The sequence below is a fragment of the Triplophysa dalaica genome, chromosome 23, assembly GCF_015846415.1.
Source record: "Triplophysa dalaica isolate WHDGS20190420 chromosome 23, ASM1584641v1, whole genome shotgun sequence".
NCBI lineage: Eukaryota > Metazoa > Chordata > Actinopteri > Cypriniformes > Nemacheilidae > Triplophysa > Triplophysa dalaica.
Window position 1 is genome coordinate 8,307,644 of NC_079564.1, and position 12,696 is coordinate 8,320,339.

The window sequence follows — 12,696 nt, forward strand, 5'->3', positions numbered from 1 at the left end:
ATGCATTTTAATTTCAGACAAGAAGAGTGTTCAAACTTTTCCAAAATTATTTTAATTAAATATGACAGAAATTATGAAACTTGTTGTTTTGTAATTGTTTTAATTAAAGCTTTTAATCATTTTCTTTAAGCAGTCGCACGAAAAAACGCATTTATGCGGTTTGCCTTATTTAGCCTTTTAGCAATTTCATAAAAATAATAATAAACTAAAAAAACGTTGTACCATCCATGCCCAAGGTTTTAATATTTTTTAATCGTTATTTAAAGCTCATCGTGTATTTATAACACATATATATATATATATATATATATATATTATTTGCAAGCAAAGATTCAAAAACAGCACCCACAGCATTTTAAATGTTGCAATAACAGAATTCTTTATTTACAATTCAATTTGATTCAACATCAAATAGCATCAGCAAAGCCATAGTTGACAACTTGCATAACTGTATTTAAATTTCTCTCGGTATATCTAACTTTGCATAAAAGGCTCACGCTAAGATTACACACATCGATGCGGATGAACAGATGTTTCATGTGACCAACTGGAAAGAAAAATACATCTCAGGAGCGCGCAACACTGTAAGCTTTCTCCAAAAAGTTCATATAAATTACATATTGCTTCGATTTCCCATTGCATCATCTCCATTTTCACACATAACAGAGGGTAAAATCAGGACTGTACAAATAATAAAACCCACAACTGATCACAAATATGGAAAATGAGCAATATTGAGACGAGGAGGAGAGAGTGGGAAAGGAGAGAAATAGATAGAAAGACATGAAAATGTCTAAGTAAGGTAGATGATGGGTGAATTGGGTCAATCTGGTCAATGATTCACTATACAAATATAATACATACAGGTTTTGTAATATACAAGACAGTAAAACAGATCTAAGGCAATATGCTACGTTTTAGCATTTCAAGGTTCTTGCATTTAGCTCTAAGAAATTGGCAGACTATACAAAAGACTCAGAAAAACCAAAGGTAAGGTAAAGACAAATCATTTCAGGAAATTCAATCACTGCCGTTACAATTCCATGTATTTATTTCTTCATTTTAGGACAAATGGCTCTTTTGCACTAGTACTGATAAAAACACTAAAAAAACAACTCTGCACCACCTTCACATCATGGCTTATATTTATTTCAAAATCTTGACAATCTTTGGACTTTGCAGAGGGTAGTTGTACATGTGCGACTTCGAAACTGGCTATTCTCCAATATTGGTCTCTGGATGTCTGTCCTTCTTCAAGGCATTCGACATTCAAAAAGCTTGTGGAATAAATGAATGCCAAATATAATTTTTTGTCCTTCTCAGACGCCAAACAGATGACAAATGTCAGCAGATTCATTAAGAATGATCATCAAATCAAAGTTTTGTTTTATCTTTGCAGGTGAGTTTCTGAGAATTCACAGAAACGTTGGTGGGCAGTGAACGTTTCACCCCAATTGACGTGAAATCAAACTTGTATTTACAGTGTTTGAAAGGAAAAGCTAAAGCTATACCAAAACACCAGGTATATTCGTACACAACCACGGCACCTTTAGCGAATAATGACAGAGCTGGGACATTGCAAACTTTAGTTGCTGCTGGTAAATACAGTATATACTCAAAACATGTTGTTTTTTTAATACACCAGCTTAAACACAGATGACATGGCGATATTTTCAGCGAAACTGCGAAAGCTGAGGATCATTCCCCAATACGACCTGTGCGCAGACATGAGACGAAACAAAATGACAGTGGCATGTGTAAGTCTACTGATCAATTAACAATTTGGCTTCGTTTTCTAATATAAAACACGAGGAACTGTATTGCGTATGTTACAGCTTTACGATTGTAGAGTTGACATGTCTCGTAGTGATGGAATTCAGACATATGCATTACAAGTGGATATGTCCGATTCATGTGTACTGGGGGTCAAAGCAAACAGTCTGGCTGTAGATTCCCAGTTTTACCTGTTTAGAAATAGCCACCTAAAACAAACGCTGCTTTCTTTTTTGGCTACACCCGAACTAAAACCTGCTTTTCACTGAGAAACACATAGATTCCGACATCTTTCGTTTGTAGTTTTTCTCAAAATATAAACCACAATAAAAAAGTATCTGTCTTTAATACTGAGTTTCAACCGGGGAGCAAAAAGGTGTCTCCTGAAAAGTCCTGTACAAAACTTACAAAACAAAAGAAAAAAATCTCAAGTACTATTTATTGCTTGTTGTATTTTCTTACACACACCGGATTCTGGTTGTAAATAGCATCTGGCATTAAGCACATTACTCCACGCAACAAAGAAAGCACGCTTCAGTGTCGAGTTTATGGCTGTGTTGGGCTCCTCTGGCGGGGCTCCCAGCTAAAAGCTTAGAAGCAAGCGAGTATTTGTACACTGTACACACAGCGTCCTCCCAGACCCCACCCAGGAAAGAAGGACCACCGCACCCCAGCTCACTCTACTTAGTACCATAGAAAACCCGCCTTTCTTATCTTCCCGGTCTACACACGGGTGAAACGCTGCAGTCGTTCACAAAACCCGGACTTTGAGGGAAGAAGGAAACGTATTGAAAATCAAAAAATAAATATCATACGAAACAGATTTGTTTCCCCCAATATTGGTATTTACAATCTACCAGAATTCCATTTTACTAACCACAAGATAAAAATCACATTTACCTGAAACTACTGGACCGAAGCAAATAAAACCCATGGGTGTGTTTAAGAATTTCTTATGCGGAGGCATTCGCACGAATTCTCCGTGTGATTTTTCACTCAAATTGATGGATCATAAAGAAATCTACATCGTTTAAAAAATCTATACATTAGAATAGAACTTAATTTAATACACAATAAACCTCTAAATTACTTCTAATTTTACAAACCATCATCTGAATTCTATGCCATTTCATCATCATTCTAACTTTATTTGCACTCTGAAAAGAAAACAAAGAAAATAAAAAAGGCAAAACGGCTGAATTGAGCACGTGTTTCAAATGCAGTCTTCTTGCCCGTTTGCAAAGTCAGACAGAGGGGAAAAGACGAGGGACATCAAGTCTTTTAAGAGAGCCTGAAGACCAGGAGAAGAAAAGGGTGGATTACATTCATGGGAGACAAGGATTCTGATTCCACAGTTGCCGAGTCTTTTTTCTGGGGAGACCTAAGTCACACTACGGTGAATGCAACAGAGCAGACTCGCGAAAAGGGCTCGCTGTGTGTGTGTGTATGAGAGAAGGCCGTGCTCGACTGAGGGGGGGAGCTCTAGGTCCAGATCAAAGTGTCAATGTGTGTGTGTGTGGGAGAGAGAGTCCAACCCCTCTGAGCTCCAGTACCCCTGATGCATCTTCTATAGATGTCCAGTAGGGGGCAGTAAACAGGATCTCTAAACACCCGTCTGGCCCCCATTAGCAGCTTAAATAGCACAGCATTACTCCAAAATCTCCTCCGTCACGCTGTAGCAGAATCTTCATCACACTCCGTTTACTGCATTAGGATGTCGTCCGCCTTGGGTCAACAATACTTCTGCTGGGTGAAAGAGACAAGACAAATTTTAGTCAGATTTGAGGTTTACATCAATAAAAAAACATCAAAATTAATACATATCTGCATTTCTTTCTGGTTTTGTCACGGCTATACACACATGTCCGGTAAATATACAGTATGGTATTAAACGTAGTACCAGAAAGGTATGGCATAGCGAAAGCTACATGGATGCAATAAATCAATGCTTAAGTACTTTTTACAAGCTCTTATATCCGGGTTTCATGTATCGCTCGCTAAAATGTGTTGTAATGCCAAACTTCGTGTTACCATGAAGAGATAATTACAGCTAAGAAACAGAGCAATAATTTGTTAAACCTAAGCTAATGGCAAAATGCTGAATTATTCAAAGACTAGCAGTTATACACACAGCCTGGAAATAAATCAGTGGACTAAGATTACCAGGGCTTATAGCAACATAAAGTGCACACAAATAAACCAATGTAGCTTGGTTAAATATTCATACTATTTAATGATTCGTAAAAGCTGTAAAGGTCCATGTAAAAAATCTTTACTGTGTAACTGGTGAGAGAGAACATGAATTAAAGGGCTAGTTCACCCAAAAATGAAAACTCTGTCATCATTTACTCACCCCCTTGTCAATTCAAACCTGTATAACTCTCTTCTGCAGAACACAAATGAAGATATTTTGAAGAATGTCGGTAACTAAAAACCGTTTGTCCCTATGACTTCAATGGTATGGACACAAAATCAATGCAAGTCAATGGGGACCACAGTTACATTATACCAACATTTTTCAAAATATTTTATTTTGTGCTCTTATTTTTGCGTTTTTGGGTGAACTACTTTAAGAATTTATTAAAAATACTTAAATGGAAAATTAAGCTAAATAATGTTAAAACAAATCAATAACTTGCTTTTGATATCGAGTAACTGAACTCATCATTGTTTTCGTAGCCTATTCAGTTAAGTTATATGTAATTTTTTTTTACGAACTACTAAGGCACAAAACTCAATTTTTGTGGTCACTTACAGCAAAACTCCAAAATATTCCTTTAATAATAAAATATTGTTTTTTGAAGCTGTAGCCTTGTGGTCAGCTTTCAAAGATACAGTTGCATCATGGGTGACATGAGTTCAAGTCCTGGGTTGAGGTCCAAATATCAGAGCATTCTGACATGAGCACTTAAAGTCTGTCATGTCTGCAGATATGAGCTCTTTATCAACCTCAAACAGGCACTAATTGTCAGTGACTAATTATATCACTTGTCCGATATGTCTAGTTTTGCATCATCTCTCTCAACTGCAAACTTACCGCGGCTAATTACAGTAAATTATTCAAGAGCTAGTTGCAGTCGTCTATGCTATTTGGTGACCTCAGACACTTAAGGTCTGACCATTAGACATTCTATGTCTAATGGTTTAAGTAAATAAATGCATCCAATAAATCTACAGGGTTTCACTTTCACTGAATTCCTATGTGGAACATTGAGGAGTTAGCGCTGAAAAAGTTCCAGTTTGACGAGCGCTGCAAAGTAGTTCCAAGTAGTTTTAAAGATGTGTCTTAATAACTAATCTGAGCTTTCAAACCATCTAATTTCAGCTGAGTGTGTGGCACTCCTATGGTTTCCTAAAAGACAATAAACATTCACACGTGACGTTACATAAAACAATGAGGTCAGTACGGTATTACATCAAAGGTGTCACATGACTCCCAAATTAAAAGGATGTCAAGTGTTTTATCATTCGCGTCATTTCAGGTGTAAACATTTCTGCTATATAAATACATTATATCGGACCATAAAAATGACGAAAAACCTAAATGGGGCAAAACATGCAAAATGCAGCAAGGCATGTCTAATTCTCCTGCAGTAAAGATAAGTGGCGAGTGTGTATCAGTCTAACCTGTTCAGGGCCCATGTTGGTCATACCCCCCACCGGTCCAGAGTTCATAGAGCTCATGGACATCTGGTTGCCCATTTGGCCCATGTTGCTCGAGTTGGTGCCCATAGACACATTTAGGTTCATGCCGTTACCGTTGTACATGTTGTTGTTGGCCTGTTGGGGGAACTGAGGTGGTGACTGCTGAGTGAACATACTGCAGAGGGAAGCAGATAAATATACGAGATACGTTAGTAACAACACATTATTAAACAGTTTTTTAATAATTAAGATGTGAATTGATGTAAAAAATATGACAGTAGATTTTTTATGTCATTATAAATCTTTTAAGATTATTGCTGCAAATGAGCTAAGTAATTTTTAATTCTTGAACAATGAAAAATTATTTATAAAAACAGAAAAATGAAAATATTTTGTAACAAAAATAAGTTCTAAATAATATCATTATAAAGATAAATTCATTTTCAGCAATTGCTAAAAAGAGAAAAGTTATATGATGAATATAAAAGGCAAAATTATAAGAAAAAATAATGCATAGAATTAAATGAAGTATGAAGCATGTCAAGTATGTCATAATTCAAAACTAACACTGCAGTACAGCATCTTTTAAACAAATACTTGGTGCTGATCTTGTCTCGTACCTGTTGGCATTCATGTTGCCCTGCGTCCAGCCATTCATGTCAGGGGAGGACTGGAAAGAGGTGTTGCCCTGCGCCTGTTGCATCATGGGACTTTGGGCATGGCCCAACCTGGGAGACATGAGGGGGCTCTGAGGGGTGGCGGCCCCACCAAACCCACCATCCGACTGCTGACTCATACCTGATGCGCACATACACACACAGACATGAATGGACTGAACTTGAAATAACAAAACACTTCAACAAATTATTTCTACTTTGTAACATGCACTCACACATACAAACGCTCTCTGAAAAACCCCATTAACCTCTTACACACAGAAATTATTTATAATCTATTAACGTTTGACAGTTTTGCCATATAAATTAGGGCTGTCAAGTTCTGTCACAAAAAAAATCACAGATAAAATACAAGGGAACAGGCCCTTAACGTAAAACAGATTTATGGGGATTATAAACCAGCGACAAATTATGTTTATAAATAAATGATATAAAAACTACATATTGACTTCTAAAGCCACTTTTTATAGTCTCTATTCAAATGCTTTTATTTGCCGCAATAATATTTTTTGTGTGTGGAAACATTATTATTTTGGGTAATGTTCTGAGCGAATACTGATATACCGTGCAAGATTAACTTTGATCCGTTTAGTCGCCAGTCTCGCCACGGCATGTAATACATTCAATAATATTTAATTGATTGACAGCCCTATTTAAAATATAAATACGAAATGTAATCAATGACAGAAATCTAGTTCTCACACACACATTTCAAGAGTACATATACAGTTGCTCAAACTAATTAGCTGATCATCATAAATTTCAAAGCAGAAATCATATTGAGAAGAGATTCAGCTCATCTCAATCAAAAGTGAGAAATCAGGAGGGACGGACGACCAGTGTCACAATCAATGGGTTTGAGGTGTTATAAGCAGGCATTAGGGCAGAGTTACACATGCAGGTTAGTGTTAGTGGCTTAAACAGCCAGAGAGAAAGCTTGGGTGGGGAAATGGGCGGGATTAGGGGCGAGATTGGGTGAGAGGTCTGGTTCACCGCATAATTGATCTTTTATTAATCAACTGCTCCGCTTCCACTGATCACCATCAGCCAATTAGTCTAGGACACAGACACCGACACATGACAGCACAGGCACAGACATGGCACTTAACAGGACATAAGCTTTGTATTATTGATATAACGACTTTGATAACATTAGTAGTTTGATACACCCTTGATGTAATATTCTGGGTTAGATTCATCTTCTATGCACTGGACCTGTGACATGTTGTGAAATACTACAGTCACACAATAGTTTTGAGTTGAAAATACTATGAACGTACAATAGGGCTGCATTGCTGATAGAGACGATAATCCAATATCAGTTTTCTTTGTATCTGGTGTGGTCCTTGATAATGCATACACTACACTTGACAATAACCCAGAATATTCTTTAATATTTTGTCTTTACAGGTAGTTTAGTTCATGTGGAATGGCTTTTAAGCTCTTTCCTGCCCTCTAGTGGCACAGGCTGGCCTAACCACAATTACCTTTTAATGGGACTACATTGCCCATTAAAGAAAGTATTTTTTTTTCTTAGGTGTAATCATTCAAAAAATGTATTACTTTTTTCTGCAGAACACATAAACTATCTAAAAAAATGCTGGTAACCAATTTACATTGATCCCCATTGACTTGCATTGTATGGATACAAAACAACAGAGACTTTTCTCGAAATATCTTGTGTTCCACAGAAGAAAAAGTCATATTCAGGTTTTGAGCGAAATAAGAGTGACTAAATCTTTATCTTTTTCTAGGTGAACTGTCCCTTATTTGAATACTACTATCACCACACGACACTTCACATAAAAACTATATTTTCTTTAACGTCTTTAGCTGAAAAAATCATTGTGAACTTTTTTCAAATACTGACTAAAAATGTTGCTTATAACTACAATATCTAGTGTTTTCATTTTAGCTTAACACGTTTAACGTAATACGTTTTGTTGCAAATACAAATGTCTTAAATCTCAGTTACTTACACAAGGCACAAAAAAAAACGAATATGATTTTTCAGATGACATATTATTATAGAGTCTAATAAATTAAATTAAACTCGGACATGATAAAGTATGTTCGACGCACCTGCCACCGCTAAACTGTTGCATTACTTAAAACTATTTCAACTACTTGAGGATACGTTCAATTCTTCACTGCATGGTCAAATCACACAAGTTAAGCTTGTAGCGTGTTTGCGGGTGTGCGTGTGGAAGCGCGTGACACACAGACAGAGTGAAAGAGCAGGCAGTACCTGAGCTGGGGAACTGAAAGGCACTGTGCTGCATTTGAGGGCTCATAACAGCCCCAAACTGTCCGCTCAGACTGCCCAGCATCCCCTGGTTAGCTAGACTCATCTGAGAGCCATGCATGGCGCTGTGGGTGAGGAGCTGGGGGGCAGGGAGGTTGGGGGAACCGGGGGAGAAGGGACTGGTGGAAGGGGGCGGCGAGGCCAGTCCTGTACCGTAGTTGGGCGGATAGGGGAACTGCTGGGGGTTGGCCTGGGGGATCCGAGGGTTGTTCATGGCTCCGGGCATGCCAGCAGCTGCGGCGGCGGCCATGTTGGGTGGCATGCTGAGGCCTTGCGCTCGCATGGCCATGCTACGCTGCTGCTGCTGTTGTTGCTGCTGCTGCTGACGCTGTTGGTCCAGCTGATGTCCCATCTGACGCTGTCGTAAGTGGTTACTCAGCAACTCTCTCTGCCGTTGGGCGAGCATCTGAGCGTTGATCGTCCCCTGCGAGACAAAGTTTCAAGTTTCAGACAAATGAAAAGTTGACGTCGCCACGCAGGGAAGGAGGATGTAAGGTGCGGCCTCACATACCTGATTCGGAACGTTAGGTCTTAGAGGTAGGTTCATATTTGACACTCCAGTCATCTGATTCATTATGGGCTGTCGATTCTGGAAGGAGAAATAAACCAAATTGTGGCATGTTTCACATTACTCAGCATTATGTTAAACAAAACCTGTACAAAAAAGTGCTACATTTTTAATACAGTTCTACAAACCATTTATGTCTCAAGGAACTGAAATAGTTTAGATTTATAAGATAATTAAAATATGTAGCAAATAAACATTAGGCTTAAGTGATTATATATGGCAAAATATTGCATTGTTGTTAATATCAATGCTTTAAAAATGAAATTATTGGAACTGTAAAAAAAACCTTTTAATTACTAGAGCAGGTTATAAAAAAATAAGGGCTATCAATTGATTAATCGCATCCAGAATAAAAGTGACATATTTATGTATTGTGCTTATTAATTTTGTATTTGTAAACACAAAAACATACACATACATGTATATATTTATTTAGGAAATGTGTAGATGTATTTATTTATATTTACCAATAATTGAAATGTTATATAAATGTATGTATATATATATATTTTTTTAAATATAGGCATGTATGTTATTATAAATACAAATTGAATATGCACAGTACACAGACATGTATTATGTAAACGCAAACTTTTATTCTGGGTGTGATTAATTGTTTGACAGCACTCCCAAAATGAAAAAAAAAATAAGAAATTCATCTTAAAAATGACTTTAAATTAATATTCAATTTTGAATGAAATACTCAACTATTTAATAGGAATTTCAACATTTACTGCAAATGACCCCTAAATAAACCCAAATGAGGTCAAGAAACAATTCCTTAAATGTCCAGTAGGAGGCACAAAACCAAAGGCGATTCTGAGATGAGAATATTTTGGCAAAAAAAAAAGATGCGTTAATGTCACTACTTAAAAAAAAACCTTTGCAATGATTCAATATCAACATTTCCAGCCTTTATCTGATGTTTTTCCACACTTTTCAAAACTCTACCTGCTGTGCTTGTAGCCTGTGTTGAAGTTGCAATCTGAGAGCATTGGGTTGGGTGGGAACAACCGCGGGGGGCCTGAGTCCCGGTCTGACCTGCATGCGGAGCAAGGGGTAACTAGGCCTCTGTCCCATTTGCCCTGTCATGCCGTGGAAGCTGGGATCCTGCATGGGCGCGTATCCCCCCTGCTGCATGTGGGCTTGGGATGCGGCGTACTGCTGCTGACTGTACATGGGAGGTTTCTGATCCATCATCATGCTGGGGTCCTGACCGGGAAACTGATCCTGCTCCACCGGCTGTGCCTGGACAAACACAGGTGATAATGCAAACATTTTTATTAACTACTCTTAATGAATTATTCTATAAAACGCTCCCTCCATTTATCAAATTTAAATGCTGACATGACTCTACCTGTCCTACTAGTGCAGGGATGCCAAGTGCACGGTCGATCTCCTCCAAGCCATCAAAATCTTTGAGGGCGGAGTAGAGTTGATTGAGTAGAGCCCGCTCGTCGACCTGACCCTCGGCACCCGTGGGTAACAACACGTCCTCTTGAGAACCGCTATACATGGAACTGACAAAGACCAGAGACTCTGATTAAGCACTTGTCAAACCGACACGTGAATCAGCAGCATCCATCACGTGATAACACGTACGTTTCGGACATTTGCATCTATTTTGTCACGGAAGGACAACATCAACACATGCACACAGCACATGCCTAGTTTGTGCAGCAATAAAGTGGAGTGTCTAACAATAGTGACAATAATAAATGCTGTTTACCTGTTCTGGCTCCCAAATGGCACCGGCTCTATAGGCATCACGCTGTCTGGCCATGGAGCCGTCTGATTGGGCGGTGCCTGTTGCTGGGGAAACTGGTGGCCAGCTATGCCCATGTCCATGTTTGATTGGGCTGAGGAAAGAATGGCACATAACAAAACACTATTTAAACTGCGTTTAAAACCTCTGTTCAGATGTAAAATATGGTTCTCTTTTTCTACACTTTATTTGATGTTTTAAAAGTCTTTTCAATTTTGTTTGGTTATTGTCAGGTATTTTGTTTTCAGTTAGTTCTTCGATTTATGGCATTTCATATTTTGTATAATGCTTAAACACTGTTTCAATAGGATGAAATGTAACCTATCTTTAAACATACACATTTTTATATAGTTTCAGAACATTTAATTTTTCTTCCTTTAACCACAATGTTTTTTTAGATTTGTTAACAACAGCGTTCATAAAATACCAAAACATCTGCTTGGTTTTCACAGTGTGCGTTTACCATTGGGCATCATCTGAGACTGAAGCATCTGTCTGGGTCCCGGCTGGCTGTTGGGTCTCATTGCCATACCAGCAGCAGACACCATACGGGCGTGGAGCGCTCCCTGCTGGAGGGTGTGCTGAACAGAGGGTGCGGCCGTGGCGGGCGAAGCCGCACTATTTACGGGACCCTGTCCCTGCGCACCCCAACCGTCCTGCTGCATACCTACACGAGGACCATTATTACCCATAACTCCTGAAAGATGATGAAACACACAGAAAGACTGTCAATTTCAGAGTATCCTTTATAAAAAAATGGTAATACACAAATGCAATTGCAATCCTTCTCAGTATTTTTTTATTTAAGCAAGAAATAACACAGGGTAGGACTTCCACATGGCCGTGATCTTGTCAACAAAGTGGTTTTCTATGCTGAGAGAAGTTTTATTTTAGCCATAAGATTACAGTTTTCTTCTTAAGAATAACATGCACAAAAAATATAAACCAAAAAAAACAGGAAATTACTGTACGTTGTTGTTGACAGTTAAAAGGACAGGTTTTTTGTAACTCAGACAAATACCCAACCAAAGCCCCCACAATTCTTTCCTAAAGTTATGAGTCATTCATACACCTTATATAGCTGTATGCACACTGCATTAAAGCAACTGCACGCAAATAAGCGCAACCCACCACAAACAAACACAAATGTTTTTGATATGATTCAACACTTTGTCCCTGTTCTTCCTTTTGGCTAACACCATCACGCTCAACTGTGCTAGTCGCACTGAAACTTTCCTTTAAAAGGGTCAGGGTGGGTTTGGAACATTTCGCTTGTAACAGGCGTTAAGCGTCGGGGAAGCCCTGCACAACCCATGGACAAACAACTCCGAACACTGCCGCTATCTCTTTCTTTAACACACCAGTTGGCAGGAACGCCCATCACGAATGAAGACTAAATTAAGTGTTCATGTGTTTGGACACCCTGTCATTGGAGGCATAGCACAAGCATGACTTAATGTTGCAGTTGAGGTGAATAAATCCCTTTAATAGCTATGGCAAATGTAAATATAGCCAACTTATTTCACCACGACATTGTAATGAGATATCAAAAGCCGAAGCGTTCAATGATCTGAATGCCATCTAAACCAGCCCTGGCAGGAAGTCAACCGCTTATGGACAAACTATATTTTTGCCCAATGGTTTTTGTTTTTGCACACTCAGATTTATTGCTTCAACATAAGTGGAATACGGACATTCCAGTTTTGCTCCCAAACTCACCTGCATTGACCATGTTTGGCTGATTTGGCATGCCACTGTGGTTTCCCATCATGCCTTGCTGCTGCATGAGTGGATACGGGCTGTTGTGCCTCATCAGAGTGTACTGACCCTGAGCGCCTTTAGCAGTCATGTTCATGTCCAAAGATACGCTTCGTACGGGCGGTGCTCTGCCGGGCTGACCAGGCCTTGGACCACCGAAATCTGCACACACACATAACCACAGTAAATATTCAGTATACTACAA

At 38.7% G+C, this 12,696-nt stretch overlaps 1 protein-coding gene across 5 annotated transcripts in view; it reads right to left on the minus strand.

The window, feature by feature from the left end:
• Positions 1 to 353: 353 nt before the first annotated feature.
• The window catches only part of ncoa2 (nuclear receptor coactivator 2), a 69,695-nt gene continuing 57,352 nt past the window's right edge, over positions 354 to 12,696 (minus strand). For 3 of the 5 annotated variants that reach the window (XM_056738933.1, XM_056738935.1, XM_056738932.1), the window contains exons 13-22: positions 12,453 to 12,653; positions 11,197 to 11,430; positions 10,698 to 10,827; positions 10,326 to 10,488; positions 9,920 to 10,216; positions 8,912 to 8,989; positions 8,344 to 8,824; positions 6,039 to 6,216; positions 5,401 to 5,593; positions 354 to 3,519 (exon numbers count right to left, since the gene is read on the minus strand). In XM_056738933.1, the coding sequence (XP_056594911.1) occupies positions 3,505 to 3,519; positions 5,401 to 5,593; positions 6,039 to 6,216; positions 8,344 to 8,824; positions 8,912 to 8,989; positions 9,920 to 10,216; positions 10,326 to 10,488; positions 10,698 to 10,827; positions 11,197 to 11,430; positions 12,453 to 12,653 (1,970 nt within the window). In that variant the 3' untranslated portion in view covers positions 354 to 3,504. The remainder of the gene's footprint in view (positions 3,520 to 5,400; positions 5,594 to 6,038; positions 6,217 to 8,343; positions 8,825 to 8,911; positions 8,990 to 9,919; positions 10,217 to 10,325; positions 10,489 to 10,697; positions 10,828 to 11,196; positions 11,431 to 12,452; positions 12,654 to 12,696) is intronic. The other 2 variants (XM_056738936.1, XM_056738934.1) reach the window with 2 other exon arrangements.